Source organism: Asterias amurensis, chromosome 16, assembly GCF_032118995.1.
Source record: "Asterias amurensis chromosome 16, ASM3211899v1".
NCBI classification, from domain to species: Eukaryota; Metazoa; Echinodermata; class Asteroidea; order Forcipulatida; family Asteriidae; genus Asterias; species Asterias amurensis.
This window is the reverse complement of record NC_092663.1, coordinates 8,772,376-8,800,146: the sequence shown is the minus strand read 5'-3', so window position 1 is coordinate 8,800,146 and position 27,771 is coordinate 8,772,376. Positions and strand designations below refer to the sequence as shown.

At 38.7% G+C, this 27,771-nt stretch overlaps 2 protein-coding genes across 2 annotated transcripts; one reads left to right on the top strand and one right to left on the bottom strand.

Annotated features, from left to right (window-relative positions):
* The first annotated feature begins 116 nt into the window (after nucleotides 1–116).
* On the top strand, nucleotides 117–27,699 carry LOC139948701 (2-hydroxyacyl-CoA lyase 1-like). Its single transcript, XM_071946961.1, has 17 exons — nucleotides 117–283; nucleotides 2,032–2,136; nucleotides 2,774–2,814; nucleotides 3,096–3,176; nucleotides 3,865–3,937; nucleotides 4,495–4,572; nucleotides 5,416–5,510; nucleotides 6,086–6,198; nucleotides 7,822–7,957; nucleotides 19,895–20,000; nucleotides 20,740–20,829; nucleotides 21,235–21,396; nucleotides 23,186–23,286; nucleotides 23,928–24,086; nucleotides 24,638–24,742; nucleotides 25,223–25,412; nucleotides 25,945–27,699. The coding sequence occupies exons 1-17, from the start codon at nucleotides 242–244 to the stop codon at nucleotides 25,981–25,983; spliced, it is 1,716 nt and encodes a 571-aa protein (XP_071803062.1). The 5' UTR covers nucleotides 117–241; the 3' UTR covers nucleotides 25,984–27,699.
* Nucleotides 7,959–18,756, bottom strand: LOC139948702 (uncharacterized). The gene is made up of 6 exons (XM_071946962.1): nucleotides 18,591–18,756; nucleotides 14,001–14,154; nucleotides 12,595–12,800; nucleotides 11,312–11,353; nucleotides 9,767–9,823; nucleotides 7,959–9,094 (listed from the first exon to the last, which is right to left on the bottom strand). Exons 2-6 carry the CDS (start codon nucleotides 14,116–14,118, stop codon nucleotides 8,171–8,173), a joined length of 1,347 nt encoding a protein of 448 aa, XP_071803063.1. The 5' UTR covers nucleotides 14,119–14,154; nucleotides 18,591–18,756; the 3' UTR covers nucleotides 7,959–8,170.
* Nucleotides 27,700–27,771: the final 72 nt, after the last annotated feature.

Below are 27,771 nucleotides of genomic sequence, written 5' to 3'. Positions count from 1 at the left end.
TTTTATCATGGAAGAAATTTCATGTTAAGCAAAATTTTGTGCTTACAGGCTTTATGAAATTGGGCCCTGGTGGTCTCTTGAGGGCGCTTTTGAAGTTTACACTTACCCTTGCAAACAGCTGACTGGACCCTGGACATCAATCACCCAGGTTATTTGTTTACTTTGTCAACAATTTCATTACCCAACGATTAGTCCGAAACAACGCTGTGTTTCAAGAAAGCATTGCATAAATTTCCCCAAAATGGATGGAGCATCAGTGATTGCAGAGGCACTCAAGGCACAGGTGATTTTTGTCAACATATCTTCTTTTTCTTTCTTCCCCAGAACAACAAGCTCAAGCTGGACATTATTTAAATTAAAAGAAAATAAACTTCAACAATTCAACTTGGTGTTGTTAGGCTGAAGTGGTCATTAAGATTGTTGTGTTGTTAGACCATGGAGGTAGAAATATTAGACCCAGTAACTGGGGCGCTGTATTCCTTTTTCGAAATTTTGACATTTTCTGTCAAAATTTCGAAAAAGGAATACAGCGCCCCAGTTACTGGGTCTATTGTTTTGTTAACATAATGCGGATTCATAATAACATTTATATATAGGCACAATTCTAAGTTTACCAAGAAAGATAAAGCCTTTGTCTTTCTTGGTAAACTTCAAGGCAAATTTGGCAGGAATGGTGGGGGAGTGCCAGGGCAGACATTGACAGAGTAGAATAGTCACACACGTTAAAAAAGGGAAGGGAGGAGGGGAGGGGCAAAATATGGAGGTGTTTACTGCAGGGATGTGTGTTACTATATTTGTTGTTGAGAAACCAGAGAGGAACTGCCTTTTAAGTTTTTGAATGATCAAAAATCAAGTGTGACCAGGTAATAACTGGTAACCAGCCTGCTGGTAACTGTGGGTGTTTTGGACATAAATAAAGTTTTAAAAGTTTATGATTATTAAAGGAACACGTTGCCTTGGATCGGACGAGTTGGTCTATAAAAGGGTCATTCCGTGTCAAATCACCCAATGGGTTAAACCCTACCCTCTTCAAATTTGCTCAAATTTTTTTTATGGGGTAGTAATGGCTCAACAAGCTCAAATTTCAATTTTCAGCTCTATCCGATAAACGGTTTTCGCGCTACGACATGCTCTTTCTCGTTGATTTCGGTCAAAATGCGCCTGACCTCTGACATTCAAACAACCATAAATCGTTAACAATTGCGTCAAATTTGTTGAATGAAATTGGTGTCTTTTGAAAGGAAATTGCATAAGCTTTCCAAATCTGCCATTACTTTTTTTGTAGGAACATGTTTAGGTTTAGTAACCTTTTGACCTTTACTTTGACCTTGGATTTGACCTTGTGGATCACGTGATCTGGAGATGAACTTCGATGAAAATTTACTCCCTAGGGTTTAAAATTGTCTTTTTTTTGGGTGATTTGACACGGAATGACCCTAAAGCCTTTGTAACCGTTTTTAATAAAATGCATATGGTCGGAAAGATGTTTTAAAAGTAGAATACAATGATCCACACACATTTGCCTCGAAATTGCGTGGTTTTCCTTTTACTGTGCGAATTAACACGGTCGGCCATTTATGGGAGTCAAAAATTTGACTCCCATAAATGGCCGACCGTGTTTGTCGACGAGGTAAAAGGAAAACCGTGCAATTTCGAGGCATGTTTGTGTGGACCATTGTATTCTACTTTTTCAACATCTTTCTAACCATATGCATTTTATAACAAACGATTACAAACGCTTTTCAAAGACCAACTCGACCGATCCAAGGCAACGTGTTCCTTTAAGGTACCTACAATAGGCTACATCACATCACATGCCTGGCAGATATAAATAAGTCAGTAAGTTGAACTTGCCAGAGCTGGGAGAAAGGCTGAAGAAAAGATACCCTTGCACTTGCAGATGGTGGCAAAATCATTCTTTTAAGAAGAAGAAAGATGCATTATTTAAAACAAAGTAAACCTTTTACTTTGTTTTTAGAAACAAAATTTGATTACAAATTTACATGAAACACAAATTTCTCCTGACATTAGGGAGTAGAGTATGTCTTTGGCATCGTTGGATTCCCAGTGATTGAGGTTGGAATGGCTGTCCAGGCAGCGGGTCTTCAGTATATCGGAATGAGGAACGAGCAAGCGGTGAGTGTCCAAACTTTACAGCTAGGTCAAAGTCCAAGCAGCACACTCCCGGTAAACAAGCTCCGTCTTGTTCAAGGGGCAGATTTTGTTTAAGTTCGCACACTTGTTCATTATGCCCTTGACTGAGCTGGAGAACTTCACGCGCGTCTCTTGGGAAGGTGTGTGGTAGTTCAAGCGCGGAGTCGAAGGTGACAATGGTTGTTCGAAGTAAACAAATCTGACCCGCTAACAAGATGCCACATAAAACCAGGAAGGCGCTTATTGACAACCAAATCTAAACTTTCCCGATTGGTCTTAGAAATGAGCTGCAGAAATTAACAATAATTCATATGATACTTGTTTGCACTTGTGGGTAAAGTTATTTCAGCCAATATAAAGTGCTTTTCACACAAAAAAACTTTTATTATTGATATTCTATCTACTTTAGTCTGATTTCCAATTTTATTTGGCATTTGGAAAAATCAGAATTTGTTTTATTTAATTATCCTGAAAAGTCAAAGCCTACATCATAATTATGTGCATGTACAATTTAGATCAGCCCTATTACTCAATAAAATAGTCCTACCTTTTCCCAAGGACCAAGTACCATGCTTGATGTGATTGATGATTTTCAACTTTTATGTTTGTTTACTTTCAGGCGGCATATGCGGCTGGAGCTATTGGATACCTAACTGGGAGGTAGAGCAGTTTCCTTTTATTTTCGCTAAAATTTTGTTTATTTTATTTAAAGCATTCTTCAGTATATCAATGTACAATCAATTGATCGTATTGTGGTATATAGTCCACTGTCAATGACATTTATTTATTGGTTTTAGTGTTTTATATCTTTTTGGAAAGAGAGCTTCATGTCTTTGTCTTCTGTTTGTATTGAAAAGACGTCCGTGGAGTTTAAAAATGTACCTTCCCTTCTAAACTTTTTTTTGAACTTTCCCTTTTTTTGTGGTGATTGTGCATTTCAGGCCTGGAGTGTGTCTAGTTGTATCTGGACCTGGGATGTTGAACACCATCTCTGGATTGGCAAATGCAACAATAAACTGTTGGTAAGTAAATTGACAGTACTATCAAGCCCAATTTGTGAATCTGTAGTTGGGCCTGCCCAATTATAGTTCCAACCTGCTCAGCATTTAGTTACAAACTGTAGCTTGGCCAATGAAACATTAAACTGTTGGTAAAAGTAGATTGGCAATACAATACAGTACTACCAAGCCCCAATTTGTGAATTTGTCCTAATCACAATTTGGCCTGCCCAATTAAAGTTGCAATAGGCTCAACAGTAGTTTACTTGGAGAATGCAACGATAAACTGTTGGTAAAGTAGCCTGACAAGCCCGAAATTGGGAATCTGTCCCAATCATAGTTAGGCCTGCCCATTTATAGTGGCGAAAGGCTCAACAGTAGTTAGCGTGGCCAATGCAACATTGAACTTTTGGTAAAAGTAGATTGACAATACTATCAAGCCCCAATTTGTGAACTGATCACAAACATACCGTATTTTCCTGCAGATAAGACGCGGTAGTTGGGCTTGGGCCTGCCCAGTTATAGTTGCATTAGGCCTAACATTTGTTGTCTTGGCCAAAGCAAAATTTAACTTTTGGTTAAGTACGTGATTGACAATACTACCAAGCCCCAATCTTTCCCCCAATCATAGTTGGGCCTGCCCACTTATAAAGGCAATAGGCTCCACAGCAGTTGTCAGATTAAATCACTTTATTGCCTATTTTCGTTTTAGGCCCATGCTTGTTATAGGAGGGGCCAATGACAAGGATCAAGATTCTATGGGAGCCTTTCAAGAATATCCACAGGTAAGTTTATGAATATTCGATTAAGTTATGAATATTCAATGGTCAGATTCATACAGAAGAGGCAATATACCATGCCAGCCTTGAATATTTACTTCGGCAATGAATATTCAATTTTACTATTCAAATTTGTGTCAGCAAATGATAGGGATCAAGATTGTATGGGAGCCTTTCAACAATATCCCCAGGTAAGTTTGTGAATATTCAGTGACTTATAATATTCAGAAGCCTTATGCCAATCACTTACAGGTAAAGAAATATTAATGTAGTAGTTAAATATTGTCCGCACAGCGCTACAAGGTGATTAATTGCAGATTCTTACTTGCAATGTCAAAAGGTCATTAAATGAAAAATTTGTAAACCAAAATCAACAGGTGAATGATTTACTTGTGCCAAACGTATACTCCGAATACCACTCTTGATCAATAAAACCCATTCTTCAGGAGCTCAAAATATGCAATTTTATGAAATCCATACAAATTGCACTTGACCACCTTCTAGTCCTGAGCAGACGATAACGTAACATCAAATTGTTTTTTTCTGTTGGTCTTGTTTTGCAGGTTGAGAGTGCCAGACTTTGTGCTAAATACACAGCTCGACCTGCTAGTGTCAGCCAGATCCCATTTTTTATTGAAAAGGTAAAAGTTCAAGTAAAACCTCTATGAAAAGGTGCAAACTATAGACCTGGTACTGTTATAAAATGTAACATTATGTATTTCCCTTGAGGATTGATACTCATATGAAGTTTATAACCGGTTTAGCTTGAACATTTGATATCACACTTTGAGGATCAGGAATAACACCAGATACCTGCCTGACTGGTTGCTACCAGATGTACCTTTGACCTCGCATTCATTTCACATAGAGCTACAGAATCAGTTCACACAGACACATTCAATAGTGAATAAAACAACATTACATGTGTACAAACATTATGCACACGCTGCATGCAGATGATCCAAAGTGCAATCTAACAAACTGCATCATCACCTCAGAATTAACACAGAAATAAAAGCTTTCGTCACAGCGCGTTTATCAAATGAAATCTGTATTAAGACCAGTATCTGTATACCAGACTAATAAACAGTGAGCTTTAATATTGAAACTAACCAATTACTTGTCTTGATGATCACAGAGCCTATGTCTTACAGGCACTAGACACCTTTGGGAATTGTCAAAGATCAGTATATGCATAACAAAAATCTGTGAAAATTTGGACTCAACTGGTCATCGAAGTTGCTAGAGGATAATGAAAGGGAAAATACCCTTGTTGCACGGAGTTGTTTGCTTTCAGACGCCGAATTTGAGTGGAAAATAACCTCTTTCTTAAAAGCTATGTTACTTTGAGGTGTTTTTCAAAATGTTTTATACTATTAACAGCTCTCCATTGCTCGTTACCAAGTAAACTTTTATGCTAACAATTATTTTAAGTAATTACCAATAGTGTCGAGTGCATTTAAACATTCTTGTATCTGTAATAGGCTGTTCGTATCAGCATGTATGGTCGACCCGGAGCCGCTTATATTGACATCAGTGGTGAGCTGGTCAACCAAACAGTTCCTGAGGAATCCATTAGGTATGAACAAAAAGCCTCTGACTTTACTTTTCTTTAAACAAATTGAACGACCTCACTATGCAATGTCTTAAATCCCATACATGTATGCGAGAGAAGGTACAGACAAAGCTTTTAGGTGTGTCGATCTTGGACGAGCGATTAAGAGCACTGGGCTCAAGCTCTGGGCCCAATTTCATAGCGCTGCTTAACGGTAAGCACATTTTTCTGCTTACTGTAGCAGAAAAAATTGCTAAGGTGCAAGCGTATTTCACAGGTTAGTAGAAAAATTGGGCAGCCATATTACACATTTACCATGGACTTGCATTGTGAAGTCATATATTTTCGTGCATAAACATTGGAAGGTTAGCAGGCCTTTCTTGTGCTAACGTACGGTAAGCAGAGCTATGAAATGGAAATCACACAGTAATCACAAAAACGGCCGCCAAGTGTTTCTGTTCAGAAAAAAGTGAAGGTTCTAGTCAAGCAGTCCTTGAGAAGACTTTTATGACTCTTTACCATAATGACTTTGGATCCAACTGAACCACTCAATGGAGCGAGGGTCATTGATCAGTTAGCTGTGTTTTTATTTTGTAAAGGATTATGCCCAAGGTGGGGCCACCACCCCCGATGCTTGGTGACCCAGGGCTAGTTGAAGAGGCTGTTCGTCTCCTGACATCTGCCAAGAACCCTCTGATCATCATTGGCAAAGGTTTGTAAAAACAACAATAAATAACAATATAATAGATGTTAAACTTGCATCGGGGATAAAGAATATTAATTTTGGTTTTTACCCAAACACCGATGTGTGTTAGCACTGTATACTCAGTACTTCCCGAGTCCTGTGAAAAAACATCACAGGCATGTTACTCGGGTGGGATTCGAACCCACGACCCTTGCAATTCTAGAGCAGTGTCTTACCAACTAGACTACCGAGGTTGCCCGGCAGCTAGAGGCAGTTCGAATCCTATGTTTTGGCAGCGGGCACCGCAACGATATAATAGATGTTATTATTATATATAATAGATCTATTATATCGTTGCGGTGCCCTCTGCCAAAACATAGGATTCGAACTGCCTCTAGCTGCCGGGCAACCTCGGTAGTCTAGTTGGTAAGACACTGCTCTAGAATTGCAAGGGTCGTGGGTTCGAATCCCACCCGAGTAACATGCCTGTGATGTTTTTTCACAGGACTCGGGAAGTACTGAGTATACAGTGCTAACACACATCGGTGTATGGGTAAAAACCAAAATTAATAAATAACAAACAAACAAAAGACCTTGTGCATTGACAATAATGCCGCCATCATGGAGGTACATGCAATGATGAAACGATGGTCACACACATCTAAAGTGTGCATCCCGAATGTCAGGTACACTCTGGGCGCAAACGATTATTCCTCTAGGCACACACCCCCAAACCATGCACTGCCAGAATGATCCGTTGGAACGCATCATTGTGCCGAAGTACAAGAGTAATGCAACACAAGTGAAAATGAAACATTCTCACAAGAACAGTCCAGGATCACGCCCTGACATACTTATCCAATCCAATTGGAGCGTTCTACCGTTCTATTATTATTTATTTTTTTCTCCTCAAGCGCAGCGCACGGGATGGGCCAATGAGCAGTATTCATTTGACTTCTTGCCAAGAGCACCCTACTCAAATGACATCATATATGTACAAGGTCTATTAATAAGTGTCTGTAAAGAACATAGTTTTTTAAAAGCATGCATATGAATCTGAAGTGCACAGAATCTGCATAGCATAGGAAAAAAAACGACATTTAACAAGAATGTTTAAAAAAAACTTTAATACTTTATTCTGATGATATATCAAATATGATGTAGATCAACAAACCTAGCCTGTTTTTGTTTCGTAAACATTGCGCAATGGCCATTGTCACAAACCAGGGCCCCCAGGGAGAACAACTCTTTAAAAACAGATAGGACTACCCTGTTCAAATAATCCAAAATAAATAAATATATAAACCCAATGGTTGGAAGTTACAAAACATTTGCTCAGAGCCTTGCCATCGTTAGATACGACCAACCATGGTAACAAATATTAAGGAATGAGTATTGTTTTGTTTTTTTGCCCTGATGGCATGACGGCTCTTGTATAATAATAATAAAATCAAAGTCTTATATAGCGCACGTATCTACCAAACAAGGTACTCAAGGCGCTGAGTATATATACAAACTTTCAGAAAGATAGGTTATTGCAGTGATGAATTCTGAGACCCAATATGTAGCACCTTATAAGGGTTTACAAGGTGCTATGGCGCATACAGCAGCCACAGCCAGGAAGTAAAACATTTCTCCAATCTACTTTAGGAGCGGCATATGCCAATGCTGAAGGAAGCGTCCGTGAGTTGGTGACGAAATATGGCTTTCCGTTCATCCCTTCCCCAATGGGGAAAGGCGTTGTTGAAGATGACCATCCACAGTGCGTTATTGCAGCAAGATCAAGGTAAGGTTGTAATTTTGTCATCCTCTGATAAACACTTCAATCCTAAGGAGAACCAATACATCTAGGATATCTCCCATTGTTTGTGTCAAAGCCTGGGACCCCGTTGATGTTTAAGGAGGATATTGCAAAGTTAATGATTCAGATGGGGAAAATGTTTTCAAACCAAGTTTGAAACCAATTCTGGAGTTTGATACCTTTTTTAACAGGACGTCTTCAATCATCTTGATATTCTGTACTCAAACTCTGCGTTTTTGAGATTTTGAAGATGGGGTCTTGATATCGATACACCATTTTCTTCCTTTCATTTCGACACCTTTCATTGATCGCCGTGAACAGTCTCTTGGTGCCTTCTTTGGTGTTCCGACAGGAGGGAAACCTGGACTCCACCTCCATGAGGATGATGTCGACGTAGGTAGGATTGAGCTTTTTGTAGGTCTTGCCGCTCTTCTTGCTGGCATTCCCCGTGGTGTTGCCCAACAGCAACTCCTCATTGCTGAAGATTTTACTGGTCAGGCGATAGGCAAACGAGGCCGGGGTGTTGGTCTTAAAGAGAATGTCGTCCATCTCATTTTTGCTGAGTGTCAGTGGAGAGTCTGTGTAACCGATGAAGACCTGACTTTCATTGTCGTCTGTGTAGCGGAAGTTATAAGGGATTTGTGAGATGGAGTACAAGGGGCTGGCTTGGGCAGGGTATGTGACAAGGGAATTCATAGTTTCATCAGTGGGGAATATCGACAGGGAAGATTGGTTTTGACTTGTTGGGTTTGAGATCACAATCTGTTGCTGGCTGTCACTTGAGGACGGTGTGGATGGGCTCGGCTGTGGATGTGATATCCCAAGGCATGATACGTCCTCATTTGGCGGCTGAGTTGAGCTTGATGTATTCTGCGAGAGGTAGAGAGAGATGGGTGTTGCCATCGCCGCCAGGTTACTGGAGGCGCTGTAACCCGTTGTTTTGTTAGCGTTATCCTGGAGGTGGGACAGAGATTTCTGGACTGCCGTGACCTGGCTGCTTAAGGTACGCTGGGTTTGTTGTATGGTGTGCATCTCTGACATGACAAGGTCTTGACTGTGCTGGAGAGACTGGACGGCTGACAGGACTTTCTGAAGAAGGAGGTCTGTGTGGCTGCTATCGGCCTGGAGGGTGGGAAGTAGAATGGAAGACACATGAGGGTTTGACTGTACCATTTTCATTGACTAGCCAGTGCGGGAACAGTGAGCTTGTCATTTCACTAGTCTGCCATTTTTTTCACTGACCCATAAGTGATGCTTTGCAACACCCAATTAGCCAGTTTGACCACTTGAATGAATTGTGGTTGGTACACAGGTGTTTTTAAACTGGTTTGGGGCCAGTGAACCATGCAATTCAGTCAATTGTTCCTAGTTTAACATGTGAGTTTTTTGTAAAGCGCTTAGAGATAACTTTATATAAATTGCATATATTATTATTACCATAAAAAGAGTTTTCTTATCGATACTTGTCAGGTTTGTTTACCCTTACTCTGATGTGTTAGAGGCTCTGCTTCAAATAGAAAATATCGCTTTTAAAACTAATTTCCAATATTAAAAAAACAAAAAATAATCACAAGCAGAAAATAACATAACACGGCAGAATGGGCCAGTAATATTTGTCTGAACAGCAGAACAGTTCTTGGCAAATAATTGAGCACAAACGGCTTCATGAAGTTGTGTTTTAGTTTTTGTCAGGAAAAGTAAAAGGTTGTTTCCCCCCCCCCTTGCTAACAGTCGTTCGTTAGAACACCAAAACTATAAACGAGAATAGGTCTTGAGATTTGCTTGAAATTTTACCTTGTCTGATCTTCCTTGGGATGTTGTACATTCTTCCATACCAGGCTCAGCTTTAATCTGTCAGGGAGAAAGAAATATATATTTATTTTCATCATGTTGAATTTGCATCGGGATAAAGAATATTAATTTTTTTTTTTACCCATATACACCGATGTGTGTAGCACTGTATACTCAGTACTTTTCCGAGTCCTGTGAAAAAAATCACAGGCATTTTACTCGGGTGGGATTCAAACCCACGATCTTTGCAATTCTAGAGCAGTGTCATACCAACTAGACCACCGAGATTGCCTGGTAGCTAGAGGCAGTTCGAATCCTACATATGAACAGCAATTGATTTGTTTTTTCCAAGTCAGATTTGTCCCCATGTACGTACAAGCTAGCGTATTGGGCAATGACGCGCAAAATGCGGTCGATACAAGTGGGGGGAGAATTTTCTTTGTTTTGTTTTTTGTGCGGGATCATCTTCACAAGCATTGGTGTAACCATTTTTTAATAACATGTTCCAGATTGTAGCATTTAAAACTAAATACTAATAGCAATTCATAAATATCTCAGACAGTTTTGCTACTCATATTGGTGGAGAGCGCGTAACGTGGGGGTGTTAAACCTTTCACAATGACCAGTGTTTAAAACCGGTTGTGAGCGGATACTCCGCACTAGTCTTGGTGCAAGACGTTTCTTGTTATGGGCGATGCGGGCGCTGTCGGGTAGTTGGCCGCGCTGTGTGTGAAACGAAAACGAGAACGTGTTGCACCAAGACTAAACGCGCACAAACGGAACCGGAAACTGTCGGAAATAGCGTCACAATGCAACACACGGACGTCGTACATGTATACAGAGCTCAAGCACGTCGGAAACGGATAAGTTTTACAGAGTTTCTTACTTTATTATGGCTTTTAACCAAAAAGGGATTTATGAATGGAAATAAAAGAGTAGTGACTCGTTCTTTAACGGCCGTTTAAAACTTTGCAAGGTCGTTGCCGTGTGAGGGCCTTTATCACACGGCAACGACCCTGCCTGTCTTTAACGGCCACGAAAGCTCGTCGCTACCCTTTTATTCCCTTAGTAAAAAACATTCTGAGGACTTTAAAGGGACACAATGCCTAGCCCTTAGATCGGGCGAGTTGGTCTATGAAATGCATTGGAAACCATTTGCTATAAAATTTATATGATCAGACAGATATTTTAAATGTAGAATTTAATGATCCAAACAAACATGCCTCTCATAATATGCACGCCATTTTATGGAGACAAATTTTTGACTCCACAAAATGGCCAACCCTGTTGGTTTGCAGAGTAAAAGGAAAACTTTACCTCTGTCTAACCATGCATTTTATACAACCAACTGTTCCAAAGGCTTTTCATAGACCAACTCGCCCAACCCAAGGCAGCATGTCCTTTTAACTCTGTGTGGTTTGGCTAAACTTGTACAAATAGGGATGAAGAAAAAAAACTGCAGTTTTGAAAAAAAACCTTGGAGAACACTGAAAGTTATAAATGAACGACAAGATAGGACAAAGAAACACTCGTTGAATGATAACTAACCTTTTTGGTTGCACGTTCATCGTCATCTCTCCTTCGCTTTATCTAAATGTTATTCAAAATAAAATTACTCTTGAGTGCTACAAATGGCATTGATTTGATGTTTATAAGAGAATTAAACGGAAGATTAACCTATTCTTCGTCAGTAAAACACCATGGCCGCTATTCATTCTCCTGGGTGCAGAGGAGCAGTTAATGGTTCAGAGTATTGCTCATATTATTGAGCAATGAATTTTAGATTATAAGGAAATTCAAATATCAAGTTATACCGCAAGGGAAATTATAATTAAAGGTTTAATAGAGCTTGCAAAATCGAACTTTGAAGCTTTCTGATGTGTGACAATGTGTGCTTTATGCTTGATTGGTCAAACAATGTGGGCACCAGCAGTTGTTCATGTCAAATGAATGTTGGGCTGAACACCTGGAATATGAGCAGGCACACTTTTCTAAAGCTTTCTTAAAAATCATGTGAGCATAAATGTTTTCAAATAACACCAAGGCATACTGTGTGCAGGGCTCCAAAAGAAAACATGGCACCCACAGCAATTGCCATGGTGCCATGTTGCTTTTGATGTTGTGCCCTCTGCAAAGTTCCCATACAAATTTTTAAGTGCACCTTTTAAAAGGGAAACTGCTGTGCCCCTTTAGTAGTGAATTTAGCTCCCAATTATGCACCAATATTGTTCCACATTATCTTATACCATAGCTGAGCGAATCAAAGGGAGAAACCTTCATAATTAAGGTCACAACAGAGTATTTTATATCATCAAGCATAATCTCCTTGCAAAGGTTTTAGCCTTCCCTTGGTGAACACACTTACTGAACCTACTACAAACTAAACCATGTCTCTCACACAGTGACAATGAAGGAATATCTATAGCATTTTAACACTACTCTGTTCCCCGGGGGTTGCCCAGCCTTTTTACACCACAATCTCCCCCCCCCCCCCCCGGTATGCCCAGGCAAATGGGCAAACCCCAGGGAACAGCCACCCCTGCTCTGGAGTAGGGGTAAGCGGTAAAACCCTGGGGTATTCTTGAAATGGACAACTGGAACCCTGTTGGATAGGGACACTGTGTGAAAATGCAACCGTAGGGTAAAAAAAGGTTGGGGCCTCCCAAGGGCTGTATCCAATGGGATAAAAGATATAGTGTGAAAAGGGCTTATGATGGGGACAATGTTGAAGGTAACCATCTCGAATATTCATTTTTTACAGTCGTGCCCTGCACAGATTTATGAGCAACATTCAAAAAAATTCTTTGATAATAATAAACTACTGAGCTTACCTTTTGGTGACTGGCACTCCAAGGACTCTTCCCAGCTGGCTGATTCTTACATAAATTCCGAAGGAGTGACATCACCATTTCATCACCGAGGGCTATCGCGTCTTTCCATCGTTGGTCATCATCTTGGTCGCTGATGACGGTGACATCGTCATCGTCCCTGCCATCAAGGCCAATGTCATCTCCCATATCAACTTCAACATTATCACCTGAAAAATATGATGTTGAACATTTTTAAGTGAATGGCAAATTCACTGGACTCGAGCTCCAGTGTTTTCAATCAGAAGAGTGAGGGTTCGAATCATGGTCTGATCCTTGTGTCCTAAAGCAAGACATTTAACCATTGCTTTGTCCTTTGAACGGGACATAAAGGTGTAGGTCCTTTGTGTTAATAAAGACTTGCAAAAGAACCTAGTACACTTATCGTTAAGCAAGGGGGTTTGCCTATGGTGTCTTTTGGTTTGGTTGGTTGCTGAATGCTGATTGCGCCACAGCACCTTGAAAACCTTTACAATTGAAATGTGTCTTGTTTTTTCTTTCATAGTTCTGCATACCTTGTACACAAAATAAGGGTAGTGCTTTGGGACCCCCTCTGTTGTGATAAAGCGCTTTATAAGAACTTGGTATACTTGTTATGAATTTTGTTTACAATTTACCGTTACGCTAAGAAGATTCCAATCTTCAGAGGAAAGTAATTGCTCTGCATTGTTTGAAGCTTAAAGCTTCAAACTGAGTATTGACAACGAAGGGTCAACGGAAATAAAGTACCAAATAAATTAAGACAAGAGTTTATCTTACTACTTACTATGTACTCTTTCATCATAATAAACAATTTTATTTTCGGCTACAAAATACCCCTTCCGGGTTTCATTTGTGTAAAGAGTTGTGTTATTTTTATATGGTAATAAAACTACCCCCTCCAAAAGATGAACGATAATTAAAACATAGAGAGACAGACAATGATATAATAATATCTGTCTTTGCTCAGTTCTTTGTCTCGTATTCATAAACTAAGGGGTAATTTCTAAGCTTTGTTGGCCTTGTCTCACACTAGTCTTGTATGCTTCATTTGTCCTTTCTTTTGTCAATGATACCGTACCTCGGTTGTACTGTGGTTGTACTTACTAAATGTTTGTCCTTAGGTTAGGGAACAAAAGCATCTCATTACACCTTACACCGAAATGTTGTCATTAAATTGCTGCTTATTAATGAATCATTGTGTACTTAATATTATCTCCTTCTAACGTATTGCTTGAATAATTTTTACAAAATTGTGCATTGTAATGGAATCACATCATTAAAAAAAATGTTACTGAATGGATAGGACCCGAAATATTGGGGGAAACATGCATTTTGTTTCAGTTACACAAGATGCAAAATATGACAAAGAATTGTATGTTTAATATTACCTGGATTGAAGTCCCTTTGTCTAACTTGATGACGGCACACCAGACGGTATGTACCATCCAGTGCACTGTCGTTCCCTTGGAACAGCACACAGATAGGGTGGTATCCTGGCAAGGACATCCTGTACTTTGTGTTTCAGTCGTCAGGGCTTCGGATCTGTAAATTTAATTGATAAAACACTTATTTATAAACATCTATAAACTTATACAAATTACAAGTTTTGCATTGCAGAATTAAGTTTTATGCTTCAGTTAAAAATAATGTATTATCATGGTGATTTGTCTTTGATTTGTCTTTGATAACAGAAATGGAACTATCTCGTTTGTTCGGTCAGTTGTTTGATTGCTTTTTTTTTGTGCTTGTTTTCTTTCCTTTTTTCTCCTAAATTTTTGAAGACTTAAGTGTCAATCAGACAACAATTATTACAGGTAGTTTAAATATGAAAATAACACATTTCAAAGTGTGAAAAAAACATTTCTTCATTTCTTTGAAGACTAAAGTCAGTCAGGCAAATGCAAGTGGATTGAATTTAAAATATACAGATTTTAACTTGACATGAAAATAACAAATTTCAAGGGTGGTCACACGAGCCTTAACAAATAGTTTTATTCTTTGGATAGTTGGTTGTATAATTGGTTGGCTTTTTTTGGTTGGTGTGTTCGTCCGTGAAGTTAAAAAAGTGATTACATTTCAAAACTTTTTCGAGGCCATCACATTGTGAGGTTTCAATGCAAACCGAACATGCATTTCGAAGCTGGTACTGAAAAAGTACGGTTCAAGCCTCAAACACGGAAAAGGGTCAGGAACTTGCCCAGAATTTTTGACTTTTTAAAGGCAGTGGACACTATTGGTAATTACTCAAAATAAATATCAGCATAAAACCTCACTTGGTAACGAGTAATGGTAAGAGGTCGATAGTATAAAACATTGTGAGAAACGGCTCCCTCTGAAGTGACGTAGTTTCCGACGAATTTGATTTCGAGACCTCAAGTTTATCTCGCAACTCCGACGACCAATCGAGCTCAAATTTTCACAGGTTTGGTATTTTATGCATATAATGAGATACACCACGTGAGTAGACTGGTCTTTGACAATTACCAATAGTGTACAGTGTCTTTAAGGTGATTTTTATAAACGTCTACGTTCTGAATTATACTCTTCGGGTACGTTGTACACGTTCTTTTTTTTACTCAAAATAATTGTTAGCACAAACACCTTGGTATAACGAGCAATGGAGAGCTGTTGATAAGTATAAAACATTGTGAGAACCGGCTCCCGCTAAAAGTAACGTGTTTTTTGTTGGTGTTTTTTTTAGAAGGAGGTAATTTCTCAATCTGAAGGAGTCCATTTGGCATCCTGAAAGCACACACAAAAAAATCTTGCAATATTCTCTTGCAATTTCGATGACCAATTGAGTCCATGTTTTCACAGAGTTGTTGTTAAATGCGCATTTGTTGGTATACACCAAGTGAGAATAATGGTATTTGACAATTACCAAAGGTGACCAGTGCCTTTAGTATTGTACGGTGGGACGTGAATCAAACATAGTTTAGTCGATGTTTTATTTCTAGCGTTTCATCTTTGACATGACGTGATGTTGCTGGTGGTTTCTTGCATTCCTTAAATTCTTTCTTGTTTTGTTCAAACAAAGAGTGCAAAGATGAGTCATAAAGAATAAAAATGGTCTGCGGGCCGAAGGCAGGCTTCAAAAAAAAAAACCGGCTCCCAGTTATACACACTGACACCGTTCCAATGAAACATTTTCCGTAAATTTGAAACTAAAACAGGCTATATCATCATACATAGCCCATAAAAATAGGTACTTTTGGGAAATGGTAAAATAAAATATTCGGCCAAGGCGTATTAGTTTTTATTTTTTTATTTTTTTATTTTTTTGATAGAGCTGTCGTAAAACCATAGAGTAATAAACCTCTTACAGCTGACAGTTATTTTATGTTTATATATCCATTGAGAGCTCTGTAAATGTGAATAAATAAGTAGACTTCGTTTCTGTATTCGCGCAAGGAGACGGTTATACTTAGCAAACGGTGAAGCTTATAAAACAAAGTTATGTATAATTCCAATCATTTACTTTATTTATAAAATAGAACTGTTCGGCCCAGGCGGATTAGTACAAAATAATTACCACGTCCCTTCCCTAATGTTCACATCGGAAGTTCAGTCGGATTTTTTTCTTCTTTGAGCTGTCGTAAAACAATAAAATGTATAATTCCAATCATTTACTATAAGATACAAATGTTTACATTGTAAACGAAAGAGAAAATAACAAAGGATCGAAACCAAAATGAAATATTCTTTATAAGCTTGTGTAGGCCTATATAGGGAAGCGACATGGATGGGAGAGACAAAAGAAAGCCATAATTATAACTTGATGTTTAGTAATGACTTATACCATATGTTCAAGTCATAAATATGACTGGTATACAAAGAAAACGAGCACAAATTAATGACCAATATCGTCACTGGTTTCACAATGGGAAAATTTAGCCACTGCATTCAAACATTCATGTTCCATGTAGAAAACCGCGTTTGAAGTTATACTACTTTTGAAGGCATTGTTTCGGTAATTGCCAATAAAACGTTTAATTTTTTCCAAACACTGAGCGATTCTATGTTATGAATATGACATAAAATATAAAAAAACAGTTGACGGCCAACGGCTAATTTGGATTGTATGTGCAATATTGTGATAGGTCGTCCCTTTTAATATGGAATATGCAAGTCCCGCTGGCACTCCGTTCTGCAAACTGACAGTTATATCCCGTGAGAGCTCTATTGGTCAATTATAGGCTGTATAAGTATATTTCTGTATTCGCGCAAAGAGGAATGCAAAACCTTTATATGATATGAATGATCGGTGATTCATAAACTTTGAACGGTGAAGCTCATAAAGCAATATAATTTAACACCAATCTTGTATCACTAAGATAGAACAGTAGAGTGTCATGGCCGAGTGGTTAAAAGCATCGAATTCAAGTTCTGGTGCTAATTCACCCGAGTGTGGGTTCGAATCCCGGTCGTGACACTTGTGTCCTTGAGCAAGATACTTTACTATAATTGCTTCTCTTCACCCAGGGGTATAAATGGGTACCTGCGAGGGTAGAGGTTGATATTGTGAATGAAAAGCTTTCGGAGCGCCACGGCAGCTCGGGGCTGTATACTCCCTAATGGGAGCTGAGAAAGATTAAAGGGATGTTTATTGGCCCAATGACCAGGGGACTAATGTAAAGCGCATTGATACAGTTTATTGTGAAATGCTTTTATAAGAACTTGTTATTATTATTATTATTATTAACAGTTGAACAGTTACAAAAAGGTCAAGCTATCAATCAGAAATATTCGCATTGTCGACCGTAGCAGTCATACTTCATACAGTTTTGTTTGTAATAAGTTAAATATCGAAACACAAGGTCGGGGCCTGATTTCATACAGCTGATTAGAACAACAATTTGCTTAGCATCGAAGTTTCTTTGTAAAAACAGGATTACCAACCAAATTTCCATTTGATATATATTGCTTTTTACTGGTATTTAGCTGTTGTTTGCTTATCCTGAAACTTCACGTGGACATTGGTTGGTAAGCCTGTTTTTATCAAGGCAAAAAATTAATGCTCAGCAATTTTTGTGCTTAGCAGCTCTATGAAATTGGGCCCAGAGGTCTCCCTTCAATTTGGTAAAAAACTTCTACATTCGGTGTACAGAGAATGGCTTCCTCCGTGGTCTATAATAATCTCAACTCCAGTGCTCTGACCAATATGTGCCATTCCTCGATCTTTGCAAAATCGAAATAATTATAAAAACAGCCCCACTCCTTTTTCCCGCTAAAACGCTCAGTATTTCTTCATCATAATATAGTTATTTGTTTTGTGTGCAAATTTGTTGTTTGTTGTATGAATTCTAGCACGTGTTTACGCGTTTTGAATTTCGATCTAATTCGGTCATAGGGCCGCGAGTTCTTACAAACCAGATAACATAAATTATTTAGCTACATGTCATACAAAGTTTGTGCCTTGAGCTAAATTCATACGAGATACTAAAACAAGGCATGTTCATGGCTTAATTTTGACATTCTTTCTTTCCTCAATGCCTTTGGGCCATTCAGCAAAATCGGTCAGGCGGGAATATAAAGGTCCATAAAACTAATTCCGCTCCTTTATTGCGAGTCCATGGCGTGTAAATTTACCCTCCCTCTCAAGTCCACCGGTGTACCTCGTTGTCGGAATTTACCGTGCATAAAATTTACGTTTAAAATATAAAGTGGCGCGCTGATCGAACATTCAGAGCCAACGCAACAATTTCAAACAACTTAGGCTTCAGTAACAATACGTCGAGGCTTAGGCTAACTGCTGTTCGCAAATTGCCCATCAATTACCACGGCCACGGTAGGCTACACTTGGCCATAGGCCTACCGTGTATTGAACGACCGTTATAAATGCTCACGGTAAAACATAAAATTCACTACAACTGCCCCAAGTTTCCCAAACTTACAGCTCCAAACAGAACGAACGTCGACTCTTAACCTTTATCAAAGAAACCTACAGTAATTTTTATATCAAAAGCAGAGAGTCTTACCGTGGTGTTCATGGAGCAGAGCGAAAGCCTAGGGTGAAATTGGTTGACCGTTGTTCAGTTTCTAACTGCGGTTTACTGTATGAATGAATGCAGTAATGGCGACCGGTGAACTGTATGGCAGGTTGAGGTTGTTCCTACTCGTAGCACTGTGCGGTAAATTACTGCCTGGCTACTTACCATATGCAAATTGCACAGCATCTGCTGACCCATGGTCGTCCAACCAACCGGAACATAAAATTACGCAGTAACCTTATCTTTTCACGGTGTGGTTAAAATGATCGCAGCAAACTCGGGGTTGTTTTTTTTATTGACTGTGGTAGAGGGGAATTTTGTGCGGGTTATTGTTTGGGTTTTTTTAGTGGATTTTTTTATTGGATCGTTGAATGGGTCGTAATATAGAAAAAATGGGCGAGTAGAATAAATTTGGGCAAACAAGGAAATAAAGAATAATCACTCAATAAATCTCAATGAATAATATTGACTTTATAATTTGACTGGTTGCTTGAATCATGGAGAAATGGGACATAAAAAACGCGGGAAGTAAAAAAGGAAAATATAAGCAGTTAACCTTCTTTTCAAGGTGTGGTTAAAATAAATGATGACCGCATAAACTCGGGGTTATCGGTGGGTTATTGTTGGGGCTTTTCTGGTGGATTTTTACTTGTTATTTGAATGGGAGGTTATTAACAACAGCGATGCAGGGAAAATAATGAGGAAAGGAGAACAATTTAGGGGAAATAAAAGATCTTGAATTATCACTCATGAATCCCATTGATTGTAAATATATATTATATTTTTTGTTTTACTGTAGGCCTATATGAATGAGTGCTTAAAACAAATTGTATCTTATAAAAAAATGTATTCACATATTAATTTTGTTTTTCTGTTTGTGTTAAATGTTACGAAATTATTTAAAGGGACAAGAAAATATTATTGCTCTTAAAAAAAGGGTGATTTCTGTATTCTATATTTTGTATACAATTGTTATTATTTGTCCTGATAAGTAAGTGATAAGTAAATCAAACTTCCAAGATATTTTTTAACTTTATATTATACCTTCACAATAAAATGCTGTATAATATATACCGGTATTGGTTAAAACCAATGGTTTTTGTTTTTTTCCCAATTAATGATTTCAATGCCAACCTGTTGGTTGTATTGTTAAGAAGTCTAAAATGAATTGCATTATCCTTATAAAACCTTTTAAGGTAATTTTGTGACATATTCCTCAAATATTTTGCTCTGAAATTACAGCTAAACGATTACAAATGGCGAATAAATTAGTATGGTTTCTGTACTTCCAGGGCGTTACTGCAGGCAGATGTCATACTACTTCTGGGTGCAAGACTTAACTGGATTCTTCACTTCGGTTTACCACCTAGATTCAACCCTACAGCTAGATTTATTCAGGTAGAAAAATGCTACTCGCACAAACTATCTTTATAAATTTGTAATCGAGTAGATATTTAAACTAAGCAAATGAATTTTCTATGAAACGAAGGCAATACTTTACATAAAATGTGTTTACGCTTCGAGTAGTATCACAACCTCAGAATGAGGCACAACCACTTCTTTCATGATTAGATATTTGTTGCATGACCAGATTTTCGCCAAAAGAAAATGCTGAAATAAATTCTATTCACTGAATGAATAATGACAGATGATGCTATTTAAACAAAACATAAACAAAAACTTTCACATTTGAACAAACAATGCACAAAAGTACGTTTGTACATTGCTGATGAACATGAAATAAATGAAATCCTGACAATTTTTTTAAATACTTTTTTTTATCAACCTTACATATGAAATAACTAACCTGTGAAAGTTTGGACACAATCTGTTTTGTAAGTCAGGAGGAAGTAGTGCAAAATCATGCTCACTTTTCAGGATGTAACATAAATCAGCTGTTGTTTTTTTTTTTTTTGGGGGGGGGGGAAGGGGGGTTAATTTTTTTAATTTTCTTGATTCTTCATTTCAGAAGGAAATATTTTACAGAAAAAATGGTTCCAGGAAGCTGTTATATTAAAGTTGATAAATTATATTTTGTATCCCTATCAATCCTGCACATTACACAAGAGCTAAAGCGCACAATTTATGCAAAATACTGTTGAAAAATAATAAAATACAATTTTTATTTTTTTAAAAGATTGATATATGCCCGGAGGAATTGGGCAACAACATCGGAACAAACAGACTGCTGGGCGTGGCTGGGGACATCTTGTCAGTCACTAATCAGGTAAAAACCAATGGTAGATTTTCTGTATATGCTGAGAAATGATGATTACAGTATTAGTGCTGTGGTCATTGGGCCATAACATTCCTATTATCTTTCTCAGATCCCTGGGGAGTATACAGCACAGGGCTGCTGTGGCACCCCAAAGGCCCTTAAAAAAAAGATATCAACCTCTACCCTGGCAGGTACCCGTTCATACCCCTGGGTGAAGAGAGTGTCACAACCAGGACCTGAACCCACACTCCGATTAACAAAACCACCAAAACTTGAATTTGATGCTCTCAACCACATGGCCATGTTAATACTATTCTACGGTCTTTGGACGGAATTGTCTCTGGATGGGAATGTTTGTTTTTTACTAATCCCAACCTAGAATAAATTCATCTTAAATTCTCTGATCTCTTCAAGATGTTGGAGGCCTTCCAATCTCTTAATCCCAACTGGACGTATCCAAGGAACACCCCCTTTTGGCAGAGTCTAAAGAGCAAGGTATCGGCCAATCAGAAAGCGAGTCAAGAGTTAAGCGTGGACGAGTCGGTGCCCATGAGCTTCTACTACGCCCTGGGGCAGGTATGTTCCTGCTTAATAATGTAAAATATTGTTAGATAAGTATGAACATAAGAATAGTTGTTAATAATAATAATAATATTGGAGAAAGACCCTGTTAGGGACAAAATCATCAGGCCATTAAAACAGTTTTTGGAATAGTACAAATATAAAAGGCCCCCGAATTATACTGGACTGAAACATAAAGAGGCAAGGATAGAAAGTAACTATTACCAGTAAACATGCAGGTACATTCATGTGTAAATCTCTGAAAATTTACATTCAATAGTAAATCTCTTTTGGAAGAAGTGTTGCTTTTGAAAGAGCTGCCGTTGTGGTCTTGACATTGCAAACACTTCTTCAGGAGAAGATGTGCAGTGTATATTGTTTGAAACATCAAGACCACACCGCTACTTCTTTCATTCAGTAACATTTATTGATTCATTCAGTTACATTTATTTCAATGCTGTCATTAAGAACAATAATGCATGTTTATGTCGAAATCACAAAAGTAGTTTAGTATGAGGTATGATATATTAGGTACACAATGGTTCAATAATAAGCAGCAATTTAAAGGAACACGTTGCCTTGGATCGGACGAGTTGGTCAAAACAAAAGCGTTTGTAACCGTTTTTTATAAAATGCATATGGTTGTTAAGATGTTTTAAAAGTAGAATACAATGATCCACACAAGTTTGCCTCCAAATTGCGTCGTTTTCCTTCTACTGTGCGAACTAACATGATCAGCCATTTATGGGAGTCAAAATGTTGACCCCCATAAATGGCCGACGTGTTAGTCGACGAGGTAAAAGGAAAACCACGCAATTTCGAGGCATGTTTGTGTAGATCATTGTATTCTACTTTTACAACATCTTTCTACCCATATGTATTTGATAAAAAACGGTTACAAACGCTTTTCAAAGACCAACTCGACCGATCCAAGGCAACGTGTTCCTTTAATGACAACATTTAGGTATAAGGTTAAGTGAGATGCTTTTGTGCCCTAACTTATGTACAGACAAACATTTATTATGCGACAACCAGTGTACGGTAACCTGAATGTAGGGCACTCAGAGCCAACACTCCCACCAAAAGAGATGTACACATTGTGTACCAACGGGTTTACTAGTATACACATATTGACTGACAACGAGGTAACTAGTATACATCTATTCCAACGAGGGACTTTGAGCGACCAGAAGAGCGACATAGGCCCCTCTTCTGGTCACTCACAGGCCCGAGGGAAATAGACGTACACTAGTTACCGAATTATGCCAGTCAATATGTGTTTTTTAACACTGCTCGGTCTTAAAATGTCAAATAAGAACTGAAAAAGGAATTTTGTAGTTTGTTCACGGTTAAAGTCAAGAGAGGGCGCTGTTACCGCAGGCACTATTTGCAAAGACTAGTGCCCGCACTGGTACTATTCCTGCGAAACACGCGCACGCGAGCCTATATTAGTTCACCCCACGTGACCGTGTTTCAGCCAACCAGAATACAGAAAAAGCAAGAGGTGTGTTATAATTACAATTACTGTTGAAAATATTATCCACTATCCACACCATGCATAGCTTCACACATCACAACACGACAGAGTGTTGCCCAAAATCCAACTGCGGCTAGAGACAAGTCCAAGTACTGAAAAATCCTGCGGTCACAAAGTCTTCAGTAAGTAATTGCAGCAAGTAAGTAATTTACACAAGTATTTCAGTATAGTCATTTCATGAGTTTGATACTCTTGCTCATTAACGACACAAACGAAATCATTATTGCAGAAAAAACAACTACAATGATTTTCCATTTTGGTCGACAGGTGCAAAAAATGATTCCAAGAGATTCGATCATCGTCAGTGAAGGTTCAAGTACTATGGATATCGGTCGGACTGTTCTGCTCAATCATTCACCAAGACACAGGTAACTAACTTTTCAAGCCTAGATTTTCTAGGGTCCCTCCTCCCTCCAAGAAAATCTAACACCATGAAATGGTAGCCATAATATGCAGGCCAGTTTGGGAGATTTTAATAGTGTCTATTTAAATGCTGCCCTCATTGTGACCAGAGGCCGGCTTGGTACCCGCTTTTGCCTCGCTAAACCTGGATTGATCTTGAAGAAAATGAACCCAACATTTTTGTGCGGTTTTCTCATAAGTAGCCCTAGAATTCAACTGACATTTTCATAGATGGTCATAATTTGTACATCAAATAGCATTACATTATATATCAAAAACCAATCAATTCCCTAACTTTGGTGTCATTACATGAAAGCACCAATAAAGAACTTCCGAGCTATCAAAACTCAGAACCTAAACATCCTTTTCAGTGAGCGATTGTGTTTAAATTGGGTCATTAAACTTATTGGATGACCAGTTAATCTGCCTAGGGCAGTGAGCAGCAGTACTGGTTTGTTCTTGATCCAATTATAAGATTAGGGTCCACTGTTTGGAAAAGGAATTACATTTAGATAACAGGTGTGAGTTGGTAAGGAGGAAAAGGATGTATTATTCTTTTTTTAACACAAATAATGCGTTGTTTTTTTCCCTCTCTATTTTTCTTCAGATTGGATGCAGGGACATTTGGAACGATGGGAGTTGGTCTGGGGTTCTCAATTGCTGCGGCATTGCTTGCCAGGGACAGATGGCCTGGGAAAAGGGTTGTGTGTGTTGAAGGGGATAGCGCATTCGGATTCTCTGGGATGGAGGTTGAGACAATATGCAGGTACGAAAACTAATTCAATTACATCAGGCCTGCCCCAATTTTTAGCCCTATTTATAATGACCTTAAAACGACCTCTGTGACAATTCCACATTGGGAAGTCTATTTTGAACTTGTGTCTGCCTTGACTGCAGTCATTGTTTATAGATTTTTTATTTACAACTTTGAAGGAAAGGCAGAGTAGATAACAACTAGAACTTGATTGCATTACATGATTGCATGGCATTAAATACAAGGCACTGCTAGGGTTAGTTAATAAAGGTTTCGCGTTGGCTCACTGGGATTCTTTTCCTGCCTTTCCACGATCAGAAGGGTTTTTAATATCAACCTCTACCCTCCTAGGTACTCATTTATACCTCTGAATGAGGAAATTAAGTAATGCAGCGAATTGCTCAAGTGTCATGACCAGGATTTGAACCCACACCCCAATGGCTAAACCACTAGAGCTTGAATATGATGCTATAATCCGCTCAGCCACTACATCTATCATTCTTTCAGAGTTTTAATAGCATAATAACAAGTCTCTGAATGTTAATTTGACTTTTTATTTGAAGGTACAACCTACCTATCCTCATGGTTATTGCTAATAACAATGGGATTGGCATGGGCATCGAGGCAGAAACATGGAACGATGTAGAGGTCAAAGATCGCTCTGTAGAGTAAGTAGAAGGAATGAAGGTACCAGGTTTGGAATTTCACAGGCCTTGGCCTCATTCGCCCTGTCCTTGGCCTGGTGCCCCTTTCAAAGTTTCCCATAGACTTTACGATATTTCAATGAAAGAAGTGCTCTATGCAAAATGAAAACGGCCTTGCCCTCACAAAGAAGGAAACTCCAGGCCTGACAACTCATTGTCACAACACTTTCCGTTTCAACTACTGCTCATTTTCAAATCTACTGTTGGTAACATTTTCCAGTGAGTCGACCAACCATTTGAAACCATTCAACTGGAAGTGTTGGTTATGTATTGTGAACTAACCAAAGGATGATATTGATTGGTCAAACAGTAGGAGGGTTGACTGTGTACTGTATTCATCACATGATATCATATCGGGGCGAATAGAGACCGGTAAAACAGTCAATAATCAATACAATAGACCGGTCGTTATAATCATTCATTCTTATATTTGTTTTCCCTCAGGATTCCAGTCACAGGCCTTATGCCTGATACTCGCTATGAAAAAATAATTGAAGCGTTCGGCGGGAAGGGGTACTTTGCTACGACCCCTACAGAGCTTGAGGGTGCTCTTCGTGAGAGTCTCACCACATATGCCGATAAACCGGTCATTATTAATGTGGCAGTGAACCCCCAATCGACCAGAAAAAGCCAGGTATAGTGTAGAAAAATTACATTTTTTCTGTTCGCGAAAATATGTGTTGTTCTGTGTAGATGTGTTCACCACGAGATGTCATATTGCAGGCTGTCATAGTTTATCAATCAAAACCACAGTGGATAATACTGAATGGTCAGACAGTAGGAGGGTTGAGTCCACTGTGTATGCATTTACCACATGATATCATATTGCAGGCTGGCATAATCAATTTATCATTCAAAAGCACAATGATTGATATTGGATGGTCAGACAGTAAGAGGGTTGACTGTGTCCTATCTTACAATATGCATCAGCAAATGATGTATTGCAGGCTGGCATACTTAAATCTATCTTTCACAACCACAGTTGGTTATATTGAATGGTCAGACAGTAGGAGGTTCGAAGATAAATAATACTCTATGGCTAAAGTAGATATTCACAGTTATCTGGTGTTTAAACTGACCAAAACCTTTAGTTGGGAAAGTTGCTTTCTTTATAAGGCGTTTTCCCTATAAGGCATTTCAAAATGTATTAATTTTTTTGTCTTCAGGATTTCAATTGGCTGACAAGAACAGAGAGCAAGTTGTAGATGCAAGGGCTCCCCAAGGCTTTGTGTTTTGACCAGATGACAAATGCTGCGAGTACAACTCTAGCACCTTGGTTTGGGATTTTTGGTTGGGGTGTAAAAGGCTACCACTATTCAAAATTTAATAAAGTTATTGGCATGGTGGTAAATCATACATAAAGCCATGTTCAAATTTGATGTATAAAAATGTAAATTTTGACACTTGTAGTAGGTGTATCAGGCCAATAATTGAATTCATTAAACAATCTCAGCTCCCTGGGGAGCATGGACAGCTTACGAGAAGGCGTCAGGTGAAGACAACCTCTCGCTCAACTGAACTGATTGATCTCTGCCATAGCAGGTACCCATTTACCTCTGGGTGAAGAGAAGCAATTAAAATTCATTGTATTGCTCAAGAACATAAGTGTCAGGATTTGAATCCACATCCCAATAATTTTCCCGCCAAAACTTGAATAACTCAGCCATGGCATGCTTCAAAGGTTCAAATTGGATGATATGTATTTTTTTTTATATATACATTTGTCATTATACACATCATTTGAAATTTTGTCAGAAATATTTTTGATACAATGTGTTTTTTGATGTACATGGTGAATCAGGTGCAATACTTTTTGGCTTTTGATTATGTTATTATTATTATTACTATTATTATCATTATTATTATTATCTTTTTGGGGAGGGGGAATGGTTTCAGATTTGAAAATAGCAATTGTGAAAAGGAATTTGAAGGAGATATAACAAAACGACTGTACAAGAAACAATCTCTCAATTTTCTTAAAACAATCGGATTTGAATTCCTTTAAGTTTGTGGGTTTCTTCAGTCTTTTGTTTTAGTTGTGATCAGAATCTTTTAGGTTATTAATGGCTCAGAAATTTGGGGGAATTTATCATTGTTGCCACTAATTATTAGTTCAAAATATCAACGTTTTCAAAATGGAAATTTAATTTGTCTCTCAGTTGTGTTCTGAAGCCATATTATTCCACAGTCCTCATTCGGAGTTGTGCATAGCCTTGCTCAAGGCAGTCGAATTATTCACTCCGAAAAAAGACCGCCGTTGTATAAAACCTACCCGTATTCTCTGCGTAACATCGCACGACACGGTGCCCCCGTACACTATCCGCATGCGGAGGCCGTCAGGCCGACAGCCTTGTAGGGTCTGTGTTGAAGCCACTGACCTCATTACTATAATAAGCGAAGAGTTCCCACGGTCAGCTCATTACCATAATGCCCGCGAAAGATGAAACATGTCTACATCACACACCACCACCACGGACGCTCAGCGAGCATGATAGGCGTGCGTGATTGGACGTCAAAATGAATAATTCATTTGCCTCACATCCTGTGTTGTCTGATAGGTCTGACGAACGATATACATATTCATGAACTGCATACTAGCGTATCCGAGAGCCCCCCCAATTTTTTCCACTAGTGGAATTTTTTCAATACAACACATTAAACCCGGAAGATACAGACCCGACAAGGCTGTCCGCCTGACGGCCTCCGCATGCGGTTAGTGGTACGAGTGCGATGAACAGTATTCGTACAATCTGACAGTGTGTATACGGGTGGGTCATGCGGTGTGATCGCACGCACCACGAACAGGGTATACGGGTGGGTTTACAGCGGCGTCTTTTCGGAGCGAATAATGCGACTGCCTTGAGCAAGGCTCAGTTGTGCACAACTTTGAGAAAACTGCAAGAATTTGTGATTTGGGTTGATTTTGCCCTGATGTCAAGTTAAATAAAAAATGTATAAAATGTTTACTTATGTAATAAATAAACTGATGTTGT